At 37.4% G+C, this 20488-nt stretch overlaps 2 protein-coding genes across 11 annotated transcripts; both read right to left on the minus strand.

The window, feature by feature from the left end:
* On the minus strand, positions 11843-15019 carry LOC107616849 (protein translocase subunit SecA, chloroplastic-like). 2 transcript variants are annotated; one of them, XM_021111570.1, is made up of 7 exons: positions 14809-15019; positions 14612-14725; positions 13562-13729; positions 13171-13346; positions 12558-12613; positions 12319-12462; positions 11843-11989 (listed from the first exon to the last, which is right to left on the minus strand). In XM_021111570.1, exons 2-5 carry the CDS (start codon positions 14705-14707, stop codon positions 12607-12609), a joined length of 447 nt encoding a protein of 148 aa, XP_020967229.1. In that variant the 5' UTR covers positions 14708-14725; positions 14809-15019; the 3' UTR covers positions 11843-11989; positions 12319-12462; positions 12558-12606. The 2 variants fall into 2 exon arrangements, with proteins under 2 accessions (XP_020967229.1, XP_020967228.1); XM_021111569.1 differs by having other exon boundaries at positions 12558-12678.
* On the minus strand, positions 15356-17001 carry LOC107615718 (cyclin-D3-1-like). Of its 9 annotated transcripts, none has more exons than XR_002354231.1 (6): positions 16936-17000; positions 16717-16770; positions 16422-16483; positions 15977-16223; positions 15706-15892; positions 15363-15619 (listed from the first exon to the last, which is right to left on the minus strand). XR_002354231.1 is itself a non-coding variant. In XM_021111788.1 (5 exons), exons 2-5 carry the CDS (start codon positions 16766-16768, stop codon positions 15564-15566), a joined length of 357 nt encoding a protein of 118 aa, XP_020967447.1. In that variant the 5' UTR covers positions 16769-16770; positions 16936-17000; the 3' UTR covers positions 15356-15563. The 9 variants fall into 9 exon arrangements, 2 of the variants coding, with proteins under 2 accessions (XP_020967447.1, XP_016173243.1); XR_002354229.1 differs by having other exon boundaries at positions 15368-15619; positions 15977-16100; XM_021111788.1 differs by lacking the exon at positions 15977-16223 and having other exon boundaries at positions 15356-15619.

Below are 20488 nucleotides of genomic sequence, written 5' to 3' on the forward strand. Positions count from 1 at the left end.
AAGAGGTGGTAATTATCAGAGAAGAGCACAAGGGAATGGAGCTTGCAATTTCATTAAAAACACCTCCCCCTAAGTTGGCATCATCCTTCACAACATTCAAGTGGGTAAAATTCATATCCCATAGCTTTCTAATCCCACTTGAATATGGGCTACTGGAGACGGATGGTCAACTTAGAGCTCTTTGTGACATTAAGAGTAAGAGGAAGATGGCCAGTGGTAAGAATTGTCCTGCAAGGTTCATCATGGTTGGAAGCTTTAATTTTAAACGTAAAGGTTGGTATAGAGCTCAACTGAATGGGTCTAGGACGCTGTTTGGTAGCTGCAGTGAGAATTCAAATCACTTATCACCCAGTTGGAAAAATACAGATCCCGACATGAATGGGTGTAAAAGTAAGATTTGGGATCCTGGAATCTGCTATGACATTTGTCACCCCGGGAGCCTAAGAATCTGTTTGAAGCTTCTTAAGGGCTTTACATGCTTAGTTTGGGACCCCGGAGGTTACTGGAAGTACAAAACCTGGTGGGGATTCCTGGATGAATACAAGCATAAGCCACCATAACAGGGAACTCACCAAATGTCCAACTTAAGGACTTTAACTAAAAGTGCTAGGTGGGAGACAACCCACCATGGTATGATCGTTCTTTTTTCATTTTTATTTAGCGTCGCAAGGAGATGAGAGAATAATAAATTGAACAGAAAGTTACGCAGGAGCAGCGCTGGAGGCATGCCAATGGCACAAATCACCCCACGCGACCGCGTCATATGGGAATAATGGCCTCCCACGCGACTGCGTCACCCACGCGGCCGCGTGACCTGAAATCGGCGTAAAAAGGGTGCATGGCCGAAAGTTGTGCTGGAGTTAGGCTGGACTCGTGCTGGCAGCCCAAGCCCCTCCCACGCGAACGCGTGCCCCACGCGTTCGCGTGCCCCACGCGTCCGCGTCATATTGGAAATAAGGCCACTCACGCGATCGCATGCCCCACGCGAACGCGTCACCCTGGATTTTGGCAATACTAAGATTTGAACAGAGAGTTGTGCGACCGCGAGGCTGCACTCGCGCCACTAGCACAAATCGAGTCACGCGATCGCGTGCCCCACGCGTCTGCGTCACCCAACCTTATCGCGTACCACGCGACCGCGTCACCAGTGTCGCACAACCTATCCAGATCAGTGCCAATTTTCTTATCTTTTCTTCTCCGAATCCTTATTCTTCTTATCTTTTCTTATTTCTTTCTTCTTGCTTTCTTATGTTCTCTCACTTCCATTCTATTTTATTTAATTTATTCATTCATTGCATATTTTTATTTTTCTAAAATTATTATTGGTGTTCAAATATTCTTAATCAACTGTTACATCTTTTCTGGTATTTTCTTGATACTTAGTGACTTGTTTTATTTTGAATAGGTAATATTATTTATATCAATGCCAATCTTTTATACCTGTATTACTTTTACATTGATATGAATTTATATTATCTCTCCTTACCCACACTCTCTCCCTCATTGTTGCAATATTTTGCACCCCTAGTATGCCATGTGCTTCTATTATTTTCTTCCTTGCATGTTGTAGCTACCATGTAATTGAGACCCTCACTTTTGGCATTAACCAACCCATGTTTTATTTGTTTTCTATCTTTGCTTTGGGTTACTTTCCTTCCCTTTTTCTTTCAGGATGGCCACCAGGAAGAGAACCGGAAGACGTTTACATGGGAGAGACAAACAAGTTCCTACGCACATTCCTTGATGAGAAAAGCGTCAGTTGAAACAACCCGTCCACCTGCACATCTCAGCATGCACCGAGGACGGTGCAATCTTTAAGTGTGGGGAGGTCGATACCGATCTCCATGGGTTAGTACTTTCCTGTCTCAAACACCAATATTCTATTTTCTTTGTTAATTGTTGTATTTGCATATTTAATTGCATGTTTATTTGATTTTTGCATTTAGTTACTACTTGGTTAAAATAATAAGTTTCTTCTTAAGATCCTATTTTTTTTGAAAATTTTCACTAATTTAAAACCAAAATTTTTATGTTAAAACTTGTTTGAAGTTGTATTTGAAACATGGTTTTTAAGCCAAAGAACACACAACCTGTGAGATTTGAGCTTATTTATATGGTTACATTATTTAACCATAAATTTTTATTCCTGTGTGTTTCCTTCTCTATGATTATAATCTATATTTTGTTCCAATCTATATGTCCATTATTTAGTGTATTTACATGCTTGCATATGATTGAGGCCATTATTTGATTTTAGCTCACTTATCCCAAATAAGCCTACCTTTTACATCACCCTTGTTAGCCCCATTGAGCTTTTAATCCCCTTCTGTTCTATAATCACATCACTAGCCTTAAGCGGAAAACAAATTAATTATCCCAATTGAATCTTTGGTTAACTTAAGATAGAGATTGTGTAGCAAATAAGTGTGGGGAAATTTTAGGAACATGGGTTGATAAGGGAATGTAACATGTTTCTAATTTATTTGAATATTAGGAATTTGGGAACCTACTCATGAAAAACCAAAATAGAAAAATAATAGACTATACACTTGAGAGATTAGAGTGATACACACTACTAGTGAGGGTTCAATGCTTGATTCTATGTTCCCTGCTTTCATGAGCTATCTTCTTACAAGTTCACTTGCTTTTTATTGTATGATTTAAATTAGTGGAAATTGGTTTGTATTTATCTTGGAGAACTTATTTACTCTTAACAAAGTAAGTAAAAGCATTTAGCATTCATAGGTTGCATTTCATACCATTCCTCTTCATCTTTATAGCTTCTCTTGAGCATACAAGAAGTTGGAGAAATTGCTAAGCTGTCCAGCCTGACCTCTTCGCACTCAAACGGCTATAACTTTAGCTACAGAAGTCCAAACGATGCGGTTCCAGTTGCGTTGGAAAGCTAACATCCGGGGCTTCGATTTGATACATAATATGTTATAGTTCTCCTGAAACTAGGTGACGCGACTGCGTGATCCATGCGGCCGCGTCGCAGTGACGGAAATCCAGCGTGGCAAAATTCGAAACCAGTGAATTCTGGACTGTTTCTGACCCAGTTTGCGGCCCAGAAAATACGGATTAGAGGCTATAAAGTGGGGGACTGCATCCATTCATAGGAAGGCTCACATAATTCACTTCTCATGATTTAGATTAGTTTTGAGAGAGGTTCTCTCCTCTCTCTCTTAGGATTTAGGACTTCTCTTAGTTTTAGGAGTGATTCTCAATCCCAGGTTTTTTATTTTTATATAATTTATGAACTCTTCCATGTTACATCTAATTTTCTTAATTAATGTTATTTGAGGTATTTTCAGATTTGATTAATACTTCCTTTTATTTACATGATTATTGCTTCCCATCTGAAGGCATTCTTATTTCAGTAGATTTACTTTTCCCCTTTTGGTCTTGGTTAAGAAATCAGTAACTCAGGAATTATCCAACTTAATAGCATAATTGTTAATTGTCATCTTGCCAATTGAGTTGAACTTCAATAATCCCAATCTTTTCTTAGGAAATAAATAGGATTCGAAGATCAAACCAATTTGTCCCTTGACTTTCCTTTACTTTTGTAAAGGTTGACTAAGTGGAATTAAGATTCAATTTTCATTATCATTGATAAGGATAACTTGGTCTAGACTTCCAATTTCTCTTACCTTGCCAAAAGCTTATTTTATAGTTATTTATTTATTTTATTTGTCATATAACATATTCCCACCTTACTTCCAAAACCCCAATTTACAAACTCATAACCAATAATAAGAACATACCTCCCTGCAATTCCTTGAGAAGACGACCCGATGTTTAAATACTCGGTTATCAATTTTAAAGGGGTTTGTTACTTGTGACAACCAAAACGTTTGTACGAAGGGATTTCTGTCGGTTTAGAAACTATATCTACAACGCGACTGTTTTTATGAAATTCTTTACTGGCAAAAATCCTAACGTCAACATCTCTTGATCGACCTCTTCCAAGTCCTTAGTCATGATATGCATTGGAGGTTGTACACCCTCCTCAGCATCAATTTCAATTGCCTTGGAAGGAGGTTTTATAACCTGACTTTCCCATGGAGGTTCAGCATCTCCTAAGTCTTCAACCAGGGTATACCTTAGAGGTTGTACACCCTCCTCAACATTAAATGCAACCGTCTTGGAAGGAGGCTCTATATCTTGACTTTCCCATGGAGGTTCAGCATCTCGCAAGTCTTCAACCACTTTTTCCTCTTCAATAATTACTGCTTTGTCCAGTAGTTTTAATATAAAATCGTACTCATCCTTGATGATTTTCTTTCCATGACAACTCCTTTCAACTATTCTTTCATCTTCAAGGGTATTTACTACCTTCACCTTTATGGCCTCCTCTAGCTCCTTATGAAGTATGGATTTGCGAAGATGATCCCTTCTCTCTTGTTCCATGTCAATAGAATCATTGGGATCATGTTTCTCTTGGATTGATGGATGTGGGTGCTCTTCCATGGATGGTGGCGATGGGATGGAGAGATCGTTCTGTGGTTGAAAAGGAAGTGCACTAGAGCTTGAGGGTTGATTGTTGAAGGTATTTGGTGGTCCGATTTGGGCGACGAGAGCTTGTATAGTAGAGTTTAGATCGGTAAGTGTTTTCTCTATGGAGGTTTGGGGTGGATAGGAGGGTTCATTTGGCTCATAAGGTGGTTGGTATGGTCGATACGGGTTAGGGTCATATGGAGGTGAATAGTGAAAAGGGGCTTGTGAGTATGATGGTCCAAAGTCATGTTGAGGAGAGGGTTTATGGGCATATAGTGGTGGTTGTTGATAGTCCATTGGAGATGGTTGTTGCCATGAGGGTTGATCAAATCCTTGTGGCTCCTCCCATCTTTGATTGTTCCAATCTTGATGCCTGTTCTCATTTTAATTTCCTCTTCTTGCAATATAATTGTAACCAGACTCATAGCCAAAGGGGTGAGAGTTCATAGTAGCAAATAAAAACTAAAAATGAAAATAAAAACAAATTTAAATTAAAAGGTTATTTAAATTTTGAATTTGAAAATTAAATTTTGAAATTTGAAAATTAAATTTTGAAATTTGAAATTTAAATATTGAATTTTGAAATTTGATTTTTGAAATAAGATAAGATAAGATTTGAAAAAAGATATGATTTTTTTTTTGAAAAAAGATTTAAATTTTGAAATTTAAATTTTGAAATTTTAAATTTGATAATTTGAAATTTTGAATTTTAAAATTTTGAATTTTTGAATTAAATGAGGAAAGAGAAAAACAATAAAATGACACCAAACCTAAAATTTTTAGATCAAAATGAAGAAAACAACGAAGAACAACTTGAAGGTCAAGATGAACACGACGAACAACTTGAAGATCAAGATGAACACCAAGAACAATTTTTTTGAAAAATTTTTAATAACTAAATAAAATCCAATAACCTCTTAATTTATGAAAAAGCAAAAATAAAAACAAAAATAAAAACAAATAAACAGGTAAAAAGCAAATATTTACAATAACCAATAATAAGGCACACGTTTGCAATTCCCCGGCAACGGCGCCATTTTGACGTTAGGATTTTTGCCAGTAAAGAATTTTATAAAAATAGTCGCGTTGTAGATATAGTCTCTAAACCAACAGAAATCCCTTCATACAAACGTTTTGGTTGTCACAAGTAACAAACCCCTAAATAAATTGATAACCGAAGTATTCAAACCTCGGGTCGTCTTCTCAAGGAATTGCAGGGAGGTATGTTCTTATTATTGGTTATGAGTTTGTAAATTGGAGTTTTGGAGTTTGGGCAATGGACACAGGTATATTTTCAAAGCAATAAAAATAAATAAATAACTGAAAAATAAACTCTTGGCAAGGTATGAGAACAGGAAGTCCTATCATGGTTATCCTTATCAATTGTAATGAGAATTGGATTTTTCTCACACTTTGTTAACCTCTAACTATGAAGGTAAGTTAAGTGGATGAATTAATTTTTATTCCTCAGGTCCTAGTCTTTCCTTGGGAAAGGCTAGAGTTATTGGAACTTGAATTAATGAAATGAAGAAATCCAATTTTCAATCAACAATGAGTTTGATAACTCAAGTGTCTCTAATGACTCAACCAAAGCCAAAAGGGAAAAAATTCTACTTGAATGAAAATAATTTGGATAAACAAAGAGCATTAATAAATTAAAGAGAGCAATTATAAGTCTGAAATACCTCAATTTATATTAATAAAAGCAATCCAATCTAACATGAAAGATTTATGAATCAAATGGGCAACATAAGTAATTAACAAATAAAAGTATTAGAGTATCTAAAAGTAGAAGAAATATAAATTGAAGAACATTGAACCTGGGATTGAGAGTCACTCCTAAAACTAAGAAAAATCCTAAATCCTAATCCTAAGAGGGAGGAGAGAACCTCTCTCTCTAAAAACTACATCTACTCCTAAAATTGTGAATTGTGAGCTTTTTTTTTTTGTGAATGGATGTATTCTCCCACTTTATAGCCTCTAATATGTGTTTTCTGGGCCGCAAACTGGGTCAAAAACAGCCCAGAATTCGCTGGTTGCGAATTCAAACACGCTGATTTTCGCCACTGCGACGCGTCTGCGTGGACGACGCATTCGCATTGCCTATCGTCAGAGCAATTATGGTATATTATATATCAAATCGAAGCCCCGGACGTTCGCTTTCCAACGCAACTGGAACCGCGTCGTTTAGACCTCTGTAGCTAAAGTTATAGCCATTTGAGTGCGAAGAGGTCAGGCTGGACAGCTTAGCAATTTCTCCAACTTCTTGTATTCCTTCCACTTTTGCATGCTTCCTTTCCATCTTCTAAGCCATTCCTGCCCTGTAATCTCTGAAATCACTTAACACACATGTCAAGGCATCTAATGGTAATAAGAGAGGATTAAACATAGGGAACTTAAGGTCAAAGAAGCATGTTTTCAATCAAAGCACATAATTAGAAAGGCAAATGTAAAACCATGCAAATAGTATGAATAAGTGGGTAAATAGTTGATAAAATCCACTCAATTGAGCACAGGATAAATCATAAAATATTGGTTTATCAGATAGACATGCATCATATTGGTTGTGCATTTATATTTGGTTGTGTTTGCTTGTATTACTTCTCTGTGATTGTGTTGTTTGTTTTATTGTGATTTGTTTGTGTGTTGAATTGAGTTTTTTATTTGTGCTAGTAGTTTGTGAATGGATAGAGATGATTAATAACTGTTGTTATGACTGAGAATCAATTATGTGGCTGAAAGATATTTAATATGACAAGTTTTGCGATTGAGATCTGTTTTGGCTTTAGAAATTTAAAGAAAGTAGTTATTTATCTAAAGTAAGATTAAAAAGTATTTCAAAGGCTTTGACAAAGATAGTTTATTAAGCAAAGTTAATTATTTGCATGTTAATCATTACTTTTACGGCATTCCCATTCCCTATTGAGAACGTGTGGTTTGTTCTCACCCCAAAATCTTCCACCCTTTCAGTGATACAGGTTCGAAGAATTAGTTGGAAGCTGCGGGCGATTCTAGAATTTATTTATGAGTTAAGTTTATAATTTAAGTTTCTTTCATAGAATTCCCTCGCCTTTGTAGCTTTAGTTTTTATTTTATGCAGAGGGATAGGAGTTGTACCTGAATTTTATTTAAATTCTTACTAGTATTAATAATTATGTGATTATTGTTACTTAGTGATCTTGGATATATAATTTTGATAAACAAAAACAAAATTTTTCTAGAATTTTCTATAAAACTAAATCGCGATATCGAACTAAAGGCTTAATAGTAAATAGTTAATAAAGGAAAGCAGGTTAGCAACGCCTTACTTTCGGTACGATCATGACGTTCTAGAAGTTGGGTCGTTAAAAAATGCGTCAAAATCCCTTTCTACCAGCCCACAGCAGCGGCAGCCACAACCACAGCTCCGTACCGCTTCTGCAACAACCACAGCAACTCTAATTGCTATATGCAACCTCAAAAATTCAATCCTAAGATATCAACAGAATGACAACAGTAAGGCTTTTCAGAGCAGAGACACTTATTGTACCAAAAAAACCAAGAATAGAGCAACCGCAGCTCCAACGACTGACTCTGGCAGCATTTTCCAACGACCACAATGCTATTTTCTACATGACAGCAGCAGCAGCAGCAGAGCTCCAATGACGGCAGAACCACCCGTTACCCCTTCTCCCTCCATGCACATTTTATTTCTCTCTCTTCGAGCTCCTCTCCGTGAACTCTCCTTCTCTGGGCAACTTCGACGGTGACGAGGTTCGGCGGTGGCAAGGCAGCGATGTGATGGAGTTGGAAGCGACAAAGCGCGATTGCTCCTCTTATTTCTCGTGTCGTCTCTGACTCACGACATTTTCTCCTTGTTGACTCTACTCTCTCTGTCTTCGCGAATATTGACGACAACAATTTGGAGCACGGCGGCACGGCGCAACGGTGAACTAGATGGTGGCGGTGCAATGGCGAACTAATGGTGGTGGCAGTATGTGTGTTGAAGATGGGGGGTTGGCAGTTGGGAAGAAGATGCTAGGTGTAACACCCTACTACACAGAGCTTTACGCTTAAGCCGTAAAACAGAGGTGGTGTGGTATTATGACCTCTGAAATAAAATATAGACATAATAATAGTTGAAAGAATTTAATAATCGAGGAGCCTTGTGGGAAAGCTTAAACAAAGGTCGTAAACCGAAAAGCGTAATGCTCACGTAAACGAAAAACTTGGATAGGAGGAAAAGTAATGACTCATATATATATAATAAGAGCAGAATACCAAAGGATACAAAATATCACCGAGCTCGACCTACGAAGCCAAGGCCGGCCAGAGAACATGTACATACATACACGTATATAAGAGTATCCCATAAAACCCTAAAATACATAAAGAAAGCACCTAGTACTCCAAAAAAAAGCCTCTAAGAGGATTAAACATAAGCTCTTCATACATAGGAGAGTCTATAAATATAAATACATAATCGACAGCCCCAAATTATAACATCCTAACTTAGCTTGCCTTAGGAACTTCCAAACGCTCACCGAGGCGCATCTCGACCTGCATCTTAAAACAACAACATTTGTATGCAATGAGAACCAGAGATTCTCAACATGGTAATAGTGCCCATATCAATAATATATAAGGTTCTAGAAAAGCCAGAGGCAATCCTATAACTCCGATACTTATTTAAAACTTAAAGCATTAACAAAACTAGATCTTTAGGTACATAATCTAAGGTTTTTCAAGTTATATCTCAAATACTAACTTATCCCTGCAAATCCTGCTTCCTTCTGCCCTCTGAAACACTGGTTGAACAGCCCTCCTCATTCCTCCGCCAGACAAGGGGCCTCTCAGTTGCACAGACAAACAATACAGACAAGGAAAACAAAGATAAAATGTAGCTACAGTAAGTAGAACAAATAGAAAATAAGCATAGATATTCAAATAGGCAAACCCAAGTAATGCAAATAGCTGCTGGCCATGAGCTCACTGATGACAAGTCATCTTAGACTAGTTTCACTAGTCTTTTTTCTTTGTTTTCATTTAGTTTCATGCACTTTCTTAAGCCATAAGTAAGTCAATTGGGTTGAATTTCATGTTTCCTTTGATTCAATCAACCATAGATAAATTGATGCATTTTCATGAGTTTTTGTGCCATAATTGCTCATATGACAAGAAGAAGAATAACTCTCATGATTAGAGCATAGCTTTGATGCAATTGTTGGTTGATGATAGGTGGAATAAAGCTTGGAAGAAGGTTGCAAGAATGGCTTGAAAAGAGGGATTCACGTTTGAGCTAACGTTTGCCTCAAACGTTAACTCAAACGTGAGAAGCAGATGAAGAACACCCTGGAGAAGAGCCAACATTTGCGCCAACATTTGCCTCAAACGTTGAGGCAAACGTTGGCTGAAGAAGGAGCAAGGGAAGGCAACATTTGCGCCAACGTTTGCCTCAAACGTGAGGTCAAACGTTGGCGCCAAAGAAAAGAGAAAGAGAACCCCTGTGTACGGCAACGTTTGAGCCAACGTTTGCGTCAAACGTGAGGTCAAACGTTGGCCACATATTAGCAAGAAGAAGCACCCTGGAGCAAACCAACGTTTGCGCCAACGTTTGCCTCAAACGTGAGGTCAAACGTTGGCGCCATAAAAGCAAAGAAGAGCACCTCTGTTTGATGCATTGAGTGAGCCACGTTTGCGCCAACGTTTGCCTCAAACGTTGGGCCAAACTTTGGCCAAAGGAGTAGCATGGGGGAACCACATTTGAGCTCACATTTGACCTCAAACGTTGGCTCAAACGTGGAAGACAGCAACTTGGCCGAGCTGCATAATGTCACACAAGGGACGTTTGAGTCAACGTTTGCCTCAAACGTTGACTCAAACGTGAATGGTTAATGGCCCGGTTCACTAATGGATTTCTTCCCAACACCAAGAGCAATCAACGGAGGCTACTATCAACCCAATTCCATCAAGGCTAAAGGCCCAATTCAAGGCTTAATGATCATTTGAAGAAAGTGTATAAATAGCTTAGGATTTGAAGTTTTAATTTCGTTGCTACACCAAGCTTATTGTTATTGTCATTTGAGATCCGGTTTGATTGAATCCATCTTTTATATTCCTGCTTGTTGCAATTTACTTTTCCTTGTTTAATTTCTGCAATCCCAATTCCCAACTCCTTTTATAATTCAAGCAATTCACATTTCTTGCACTTTAAGATTCTGCAATTTACATTTCTTGCGTTCTAAGTTTCTGCCATTTAATTTCTTGTTCTTTAAGATTCAGCTCTTTTTCTTTTTGTTCCCTTTAATTTTCTGCAAATCACCCATTCCCCTTTACATTCTATGCAATTTAATTCCTGTCAACACAATTTCACACAATCAACACTTGTTTGCTTGACTAATTCAACCACTAAACTAAAGTTGCTCAATCCTTCAATCCTTGTGGGATCGACCTCACTCCCGTGAGTTTTATTACTTGATGCGACCCGGTACACTTGCCGGTGAGTTTTGTGTCGGATCGTTCTCCGCACATCAAGTTTTTGGCGCCGTTGCTGGGGATTGAATAGATTGACAATGATTAAGTGAGGTGGTGGTTTAGATCAAGAACTTTTTCTTTAATTTTTACTAACCTACTACACTACAAAAAAAAAGGGTTAAAATGGCGGTTTTTTAAGGTAATTACGGCGGTTACAACCGCCATTATTGCCGAAAATGGCGCCTCCAAGAAACGCCGGAATTCTGGGCGCCATTCTGGTTATTACGGCGGTTTTCTGAAAACCGCCGTAATAACCAGTGGATAATACGGCGGTTTTTTTGCGGTTAAAATGGCGGTTTTTAACCGCCATTTTAACCAAATAAAACGGCGGTTTTGTTGTTGTTTAAAATGGCGGTTTGTAACCGCCGTTTTTACCTGGATTTAATGGCATCTCCTCGTTTAAAATGGCGGTTTGTAACCGCCGTTTTTACCTGGGTTTAATGGCATACTCTTCGATAAAAATGACGTTTATAACCGCCATTTTTACCTGGGTTTAATGGCATCCTTCTCGTTAAAAATGACGTTTATAACCGCCGTTTTTACCTGTATTTAATGGCATCCTTTTCGTTTAAAATGGCATTTCTAAATGCCATTTTTACCAAGATTTAATGACATCCTTTTCGTTTAAAATGACATTTTTTAACTACCGTTTTTACCGGATAAAAATGATATTTTTTATCTTTTAAAAATACAATTTTTACTATTATTTTTATCTTGCTAAATAAATAATTTTTTATTAAAATTCCATAATAACAAAATCATAATCCATAGACAAAATATTATATAACTCAAAGTATTAAACATAAATATGATTTTTTAGTATTACAAATAAAAAATAATAACTCCTATACAAAGTATCAAACTAAGAAATATTGTTAGTTCTATTACATTGGGAGTTTTCCTAGAGATGCTCAACAAATTTGCTTCAGATTATTCCAACATTTTCATTGTTCATGTCCGTGTAAATAAATATTACCTGCAAAAAAAATTGAACGTTAGAAATAAATAGTTAGAAATAAATAGTTGCTCAAATAAATAGCAAACTACCAGCATTTTGAAGAATTAAAAACTAAACCAACAGTCTCACAAGAGGGACTAGATATTAAGAAGCAAAGCACCAGTTTCTTGTATTCTGGGAACAAATTGCAGGGCATGAAAGTTACATCTGCAACGAAGTCTCTATATGAATTTCCCCGATTAGGAATAGCACACTAGGGCTTGAAATTCAAGATAGACAATAATAGAGGCATATCTGCCAGAACCTGGCAAATTGATTGTAATATCTAAGCATCAAATGATATTTACCTGAAGTTCAAATGGTATTGGGTCAAATGCAAGGCGATTCCCAAATCCAACAAAGTGAACAACTTGATTTTTAAGTATAATAGGTAGGATGTTTTTCAAGTAAAAGCTAGGCTTTGCCTCCTTTACCATGTCAACATCTGTCACCTGAAAAAGCATTCCCACAATTAAGAACATACAAAACCAATATATTTGAGTGTACTTATACTCTTATAATCTGCTGAAGTAGAAAAGTTACATACAACACTACCAATTGCCTCCAAGTCCAAAAACTGCAGTTCCTTGGGAAGTTCACGCACTATCCGAATATCAGGAGTCAAGTAGTTAATAAAATGCTCCTCCTAATAGATATCGCTGAATTGACTATGAAATTATGAAATAAGAGATCATAAGTTACACTTACAAATTTGAAACGTTATAAGAGAATACCCATGGACAGCAAATGTGAAAATAAAAATAAAGTAGAATAAATGCTAAACTAGAAATTTTACCATGGTAGTTTCCCTTCCAAAAATATGGGATAAAAAAGGCAGTAGTTAGTGAATTGCTAACTCATATGCCTAACCAGCTAACCTATCCCCTGAATTTTTCATATAACTTATAGCTATGTATTAGAATCACAGGTTTTATTCAGCTACAACAATCATAAAAAGTTCACTTTCATATTATAACATCCCAGTAATCATCAGAGTTTTTACTAAGCATTTGGTCTAGCAACTAAATATTCCAAGAGAAATTAGGGGCTTGTTTGGTTTGCATTTCCAAGAGAAGACACAGAGGACGACAACCTTCCACCTAAAGACCCTAAGCTATTCCACTAAACTAATTCTTCTCTCATTTAGAAATAGAAAATACCTAGGCATCAGTATCTCACGAAGCTTTAATCTTGCCATAAATTCAGCACTACCGCCAAGAATTATATCTGTCCCACGACCAGCCATGTTGGTAGCAATTGTCACGGCCCTAAGCCGACCACTCTGAGCTACAATCTCTGCTTCTCTCTCAACATTTTCTGGTTTTGCATTAAGAACCTTAAACAATACAGGGACAGGGTTCATTATATTATATCCAAAAAACTATCGGATTAGAAAGAACAGTTAGAAGAACAATTATTAATAGCGGCATCCGGTCTTGGGCAAAGAATACACTACCCTTCTCCATTAAAGACATTCAACACAGGTAAGATTAAGAAAATAATGTGCGCTCACATCTTCCAAGATCCCCATTAAAACGAAAAAGACATTACCTCATGTGGAATTCCAGCTTCATTCAATTGCTCTGACAAAGAATCGCTCTGCTCCACACTGGTCGTGCCAACAAGTACTGGATGACCAGTTTTATGCATTCTAGAGATTTCTACTACAACTGCTCGCCATTTCACACTAGTTGCCCTAAAAACTACATTAGATTCATCCTGAGAAGAAAATAAAGGCTCATTAGACATGATAAAACTTTTTCAAGTTTTTTATCAAGAAATATATTGCTAACATGAAGAGAAGAATGGCAGTACATGGAAGGGTAAGTGATACTCCTTACAAAAGGGGAAAACAAGCATACTATCAAATAAACAGTTGGGAGGACAAGATACTCCTTAAATAAGCAAAAAGCAAGCAAACAAAAAATACTATCAATGAAGCATAACTTTTGAATTACTAATGAAGGGAATGATGATTAAAGACGAGAGGACAAGATATACACTTTATAGAAGCAAAAACAAACAAAATAAAATACTACCAGTGAAGCATAACTTTCCGATCTCTAAACATTTAAGGGAAATGCCTCTAAATATATCATGGGCTTCCAAATAGAGACAAAAATCTACAGTACACCTATCCTGCAAAAGTTGTTTGTCTGAAAAATCTATCATCAACAGTGCAGAAGTTAGACACCAATTAAATACTCCAAACAACGGCTTATATAGCACATTGCAACAAAGAGCCTCCTCGCTTTCCCCGAAACCAGAAAAACTAGTAAATGGGAACTAATCTAAAATAGCAAGGCACACCTAACACTCACCAAAGATATCAAAACACAATATTCAAACAAAAGCATCATATTCAATGTGTGTAGTAATAATAAATGTGGGATTATAGTAAGTACATTGGTTTCTTAACCAATGGTCTTGAATTCAAGTCTTAGGAAAGGCAAAAATATTTTATGGTATTTTAATATATAAAAAATAGTATCTTGACAACTACTTCATCTTGCGAAACTCTTATAAGTAAAAGCCAATACTCCATGTTTCACATTGCAAAAACCATGATAGTGGTCTATGATTGACAAGCAAGATTTAAACCTTTCTTATCATAGGTTTATTTGTTGGAACGATTGTAACTTTAAGCTTGTAAATGCTCTCAAATTCTGTGCTTTTTGTTGCTGATGTACCAGTCATACCACAACGCTTAGGAAACTGCAAAAACACAGATTAAAAAGCGTCAAGGTAGTTTCTTAGGTAAATGAATTCCTGATTTCTGAAGATGAAACATTTCCAACCTGCAGAAAGAAATTCTGATAACTAATGGAAGCCAGTGTAACTGTTTCATTTTGAATTGGTAGCCCTTCCTTTGCTTCAACTGCTTGGTGAAGTCCATCACTCCACCTTCTCCCCTAAAGAAAAATTGAATTTACAAAAGAAAAAAATGTAATTAATAACATTTTTCTCATAAATAAAACAGTTAATTAATAACATAGTGGCCAGTGAAAGAAATCAGGATTATAGGATTTTTGTAGTGAGGGGATTCATCAGTCAGTTACATATTCAATAAGATTTGGAGAAGAGAGAGAAGAGCCTTCAAACTTCTTGTGTTTCAAACTTTTAAAACATGATTATAGGATTTTTTGAAACACTGTTCAATCATTCCATCAATACCCTAGCATGTTCCCAAATTTACTGATCTAGTTCTAAACAGAATATAGCATCCACCCAATTTGATAGCAAATGATCAACCCAACAAGGATATGGTAATTAGATATGGATGCAGAAAGGAACCTGTACTAAAGAAAGAACCATGTACTAAAGAATGAAGCATAATGACTCATTACAAAGTCATGCAACTGCCATGTCTTGATAAAAGAATTAATGAATTAATTTTATTTAACCGAATTATGGAGAATACTAAACAGGACATATTGAATTATAACTCCAAAAAGTTTTTATGTTTATTATTTTTTTTATAAAAAAAAGGAAGAGAGGAGAAAGAAGATGGGAAAGCAAAACAACAGACCTCTATAACTTCATCAAGTATATTTTAGTTCAAATTCCTGGGCACAAAACCAGCCCCAATACCCTGAATATTGTGAGGTCCTGTGGTTAAGAGGAAAGAGAAACAACATACAATTGAAGGATTAGTTAAAGACTAGCGTATTGGAAAGAAAGAGATTAGTTATTACCTGGTAAGAGAGAAAGAAGAAGAGATTGACATGTGTTGAGGAACTGAAAACATTTAAGTCTTCTTGTGATATGATCAATGAAAGAGAGAGGTGTTGGTGGATTCATCTTCCACTCAAGAGTTGAAAGTACCAAAATCTCCATTTTCTTTATTGTTTTTGCCTTAAACACATGTTTTTTGTCCTCCACCTACATATATTTTCATAAATTAAATTTCATTATTAATAAAATGTATTATTATTATTATTACTTTATATATAGAATTAATCATACTTGTAAATCAAGAGGAAGTGGAACTTGTGTCTCTTCCATTTTAGCAGCAAGAGAGATGCAAGCAACTGCAGCAAGATGAGTTAACCATGGCTGCTTCTTCTTCACGGTGAAGGTGAAAAGGAATCTGTGAAGGTAGTTAATAGCAAGAGAAGCTGTGAGAGCAGAGAATGAGAAAGTTTTCAACCATGGCTGCTGCTTCTTCCATTCTTCTCTTGTTCTTGCTCTTTTGATACAAGAGTTTTTAACTCTGAATCATCACACAATATGTCTTATTCTAAAAACACATGATCATGTTCCTCATCATCAAAATAATGTGGTTCTGAGCAATACAAAGAATCTATGTGTTCCTCATCATATGAAGTAGCAATATTAATGAATACTTGTTTAACATGAGAATTAAAACTTAACTAGACATACACTGGCAAATAGAAAGTTAAGTATTTACCCAGGCAACCTTGGCGACCAGCAGTGTTAACAATGTTTGATCCTTCTTCCAAGAAGCACCAACTGCAATCAATAATCGAAACATAGAAAGAATTCATTAATTCAAGCAACCAATAACTTATCCAGATTTAAACAAGCAGAATTCAAGTTAAATCACAAAATCTTTGAAACTCAATTGCAACAAAGAACAAACTCCAAGCCTTAAACCGGGAGATACAGCCAAATGCAATACTAACAGAAGTAATTTCTAAGAAGCAAAATAACAAACACATAGAGTGCAATCAGTGCATTATTACTAAATATTTGTGAATCAAATTCACGCAGCCATTGATCTGTCCTATGCATCATTCCTGCAATCATTGAAGTAATTAGAATAAGAGGATGTGAATTTAGTTACAGATCTAGAAGCGAGAAGTTAGAACGCAAACTGAGAAATAGATCGAGGAGGAGAAGGCATGTTAATGCATGAGGAGAAGCTAGCAGAGCATAAGCTCGAAAAAGGAGAAGAAGCTCACAGATCTGGAGAAAATCTTGACGGAGGAGGAGAACGCGCCGCCGGGGAGAACATCACCATAGGAGATAGGGAGAGAGTTTTGATTCACAAAACAGAATCTCGATGGAGAGGAGACTCTAGTCGGAGGAGAACGAGAAGATCAGCGCTGGAGCAAATCATCGCCGGAGCAAATCGTCGCCGGAGCATATCGCAGTCACAACGTCATTTTCGTCCTTCCTCTAACACAGTGGCTGCGTCATTTTTGTTTCGGTGTGTAATTTTAGGTTGAATGAGAGTTTGGATTATTTTAAACAATGAGCACAGATAATGGCGGTTAAACCCGCCCAAATCCTTCAAAATTGCCATTTTATGCAAATTAATTATGGCAGCAACATAAAATGCCATAATATCTGAATATTATGGCAGTTTTTTAGAACCACCATAATATAAATGCCATTTTAAACTATTTTTTTTGTAGTGCTAACTGTTTGAATTTTTGCTTAAGCTAACTAAAACTTCATTCTAGCAATAGATTGAAGTATCACTGGTTGTACGTTTCTTGTTTTGTTTGTATGTCAGGTATAGGGAGAGCTACTCCTATCTTATCTGAAGCTGACCAGAGAACTCTCAGGAGATTAAGAAGAGCTGAGAGGGGGAAAGGTATTGTTGGAGAGGAAGAATCTGAGGAAGAATATCACGAGATGGAAGGAGATCCATCTAATCCCAATCCACCACAGAGGAGAGTGTTGGCCTCCTACACTTTTGCAAATCCCAGACACTGTGGAAGCAGCATCTTAACTCCCAATGTCAATGCAAACAACTTCGAGCTAAAACCACAACTCATTACACTTGTCCAGAACAATTGTTCCTATGGAGGCAGCCCATTGGAAGATCCCAACCAGCATCTATCTACCTTCTTAAGGATTTGTGACACTGTTAAATCCAATGGCGTGAATCCTGAAACTTACAAGCTTCTGCTGTTCCCGTTCTCATTAAGGGACAAGGCCGCGCAATGGCTTGAAACTTTTCCCCAAGGAAGTATCACTAGTTGGGATGATTTGGTGACAAAATTTCTAGCCAAATTCTATCCACCCCAAAGAGTCATCAGGCTGAAAACCGAGGTGCAGAAATTCACACAATTAGATGCCGAATCCTTGTATGAAGCATGGGAGAGGTACAAAGCCTTAATCAGAAAGTGTCCTCCAGAGATGTTCAATGAATAGGACGTGCTGCAGAATTTCTATGAAGGCCTGACATTGAAATCTCAAGAGGCATTAGATCATTCTGCTGGAGGTTCACTACAACTGATGAAAACTGCTGAGGAAGCCCAGAATCTTGTGGACATGGTGGCCAACAATCAATATTTCTTTGCTCATCAAAGAAACCGCCAACCATCACAGAGAAAGGGGTATTAGAACTTGGAAGGTGTAGACTCCATTTTGGCTCAAAACAAGATGATGCAACAACAAATTCAACAACAGTTTGAACAAATGGCCAAAAGAATTGATAGCCTTCAAGTAGCAACTGTGAACACAAGCCACCCATCAACTGTATGTGTGTAGAATGAAGAAAGCCAAGAAGAGCAACAACAGGAGCAAGTGCAGTACATGTATAACCAAAACTCTGGAAAGAATGAAGTTTATGGTGATACCTAAAATCCATCCTGGAAGAACCACCCAAACCTCAGATGGGGAGACAATCACAACCAGAATCAACAACCATGGCAGAGGAACTCAAACCAAAACACTTCAAGGAACAACCAAAACCACAACCAGCAGCAAACTAACCAAAACCCTTACAGAAAACCTCAAAACAACTACCCCAACCCCAACCATTATCAATCCAATAACCAACCCACCAACCAAAATGCCTACCATCCACCATCCACACCTCACAACCCACCACAAGCATCACCAGCATCTCAAAGAATCACTAACTTGGAAACCTTGATAGACAAAATATGGAAACACCAAGAAATGACAACCAAGAACCATAAAGCCTCCATGAAGAGCCTAGAGAGGTAGATTGGGCAAATCTCCAAGCAAATTTCTGTTGAGAGACCTTCAAGCTCACTACCAAGTAACACCATTCCTAATCCAAAAGAAGAGTGCAAAGCTGTACAACTAAGGAATGGAAAGACATTGGTAAACAACAACAAGGAGGTAACCAAGAAGCCTTTGGATAGCAACAAAGAACCATCAGAGAAAGGGGAAGCTAGCAATGAGGACATGACAACAAGAAGAAATGTCCCAGAGAAGCTCAAAGAGAAAGCCAACCAACCACATAGTTCCAAAGAAGTAATTCAAGGACAGCAGCAAGGGGTAAAGATCATTATATCTCCAATGCCATATCCCCAAAGGTTCAGCAAAGAGACTAAGGACCAACATTTTCATAAGTTCCTTGAGACTTTCAAGAAGCTAGAGATCAACATTCCCTTGGCTGAAGCATTGGAACAAATGCCTCTGTATGCCAAGTTCTTGAAGGAAATCATCAATAAGAAAAGAAGTTGGCTGGAGAAGGAAACTGTGCTTCTCACTGAGGAATGTAGTGCGCTCATCAGAAAAGGACTCCCTCCCAAGCTGAAAGATCCTGGAAGTCTATTTATCAACAAGGGGATGTGTGACTTAGGAGCAAGCATAAATCTAATTCCATCATCTTTAGTGAAAAAGCTTGGCATAGGGAAGGTGAAACCAATACAGATGTCCTTGGAATTAGTGGACCAGTCAGTAGTACATCCCAAAGGAGTGATTGAAAACCTTTTAGTTAAGGTTGACAAGTTCATTTTTCCTGTGGACTTTGTTATCTTGGATACCGAAGAGGAAGGAAACAATTCAATCATCTTAGGAAGGCCATTTTTGGCCACTGCTAGAGCCATCATAGATGTAGAGCAGGGAGGACTAACTCTCAGGATGCACGAGGAAAGCATTATCCTAAAAGTGTTTCCAGAACCACAAATTAGTGAAGAGAGAAGCAAGGTAGTCAGCGACTGCTTTCCGAGGCAAGAAACCAACAACACAGGGAAGCAGAAGAATGAGCATGTGCAAGGAAGAGAAGGAATTCAAAAAGGAATTAGGATGATAAACAAGAAGGAAAGTACCACAACCAAAGCTGCTGTCAAGGAAGAAAGGTTAACAAGAAAAAGGAAGAAAAACAAGAAGAAGGCTCACAAAGGGTGGAAGAATAAAAAAATCCCAACTGAAGGATTCTCTAAAGGCGACAAGGTGCAATTAATATATCAACAGCTGGGAAATGAGGATCACTACACTGTTAACCAAGTACTCTCTCTCGATCACATTGAAATTGAGCATCAAGGCTCACAAAGAAGGCTTACAGTGAGGGGGGATAAGCTGCGACATTTCAGTCATCAACCACCCTAAGCGGATCAATGTCAAGCTAATGACAATAAAGAAGCGCTTGTTGGGAGGCAACCCAACCTGAGGTAGTTTTCTTTTCATAGCCTTTTCAATAAAAATGTTGAATAATTAAGTATGTATTGCAAGGAGCTAAGTTTGGTGTTGCACACCAAAACAATTTAAGGGAGAATGAAGGATTCTAAGTTTGGTGTTCTACTAAAA

This window comes from Arachis ipaensis, chromosome B09 (assembly GCF_000816755.2).
Source record: "Arachis ipaensis cultivar K30076 chromosome B09, Araip1.1, whole genome shotgun sequence".
Classification (NCBI taxonomy): Eukaryota; Viridiplantae; Streptophyta; class Magnoliopsida; order Fabales; family Fabaceae; genus Arachis; species Arachis ipaensis.

Coding starts and splice junctions, on each gene's coding strand:
- LOC107615718 (XM_021111788.1), bottom strand. CDS start 16,768: ATGATGCATAGGACAGATCAATGGCTGCGTGAATTTGATTCACAAATA. Junction 15,893..16,421: donor TGGTCGCCAAGGTTGCCTGG/GTAAATACTTAA, acceptor AAATATATGTAG/GTGGAGGACAAAAAACATGT. Junction 15,620..15,705: donor TCTTCTTTCTCTCTTACCAG/GTAATAACTAAT, acceptor TCTTAACCACAG/GACCTCACAATATTCAGGGT.
- LOC107616849 (XM_021111569.1), bottom strand. CDS start 14,707: ATGACTGGTACATCAGCAACAAAAAGCACAGAATTTGAGAGCATTTAC. Junction 13,347..13,561: donor AAGCTGGAATTCCACATGAG/GTAATGTCTTTT, acceptor GTATTGTTTAAG/GTTCTTAATGCAAAACCAGA. Junction 12,679..13,170: donor CGTGAGATACTGATGCCTAG/GTATTTTCTATT, acceptor ATAATTTCATAG/TCAATTCAGCGATATCTATT.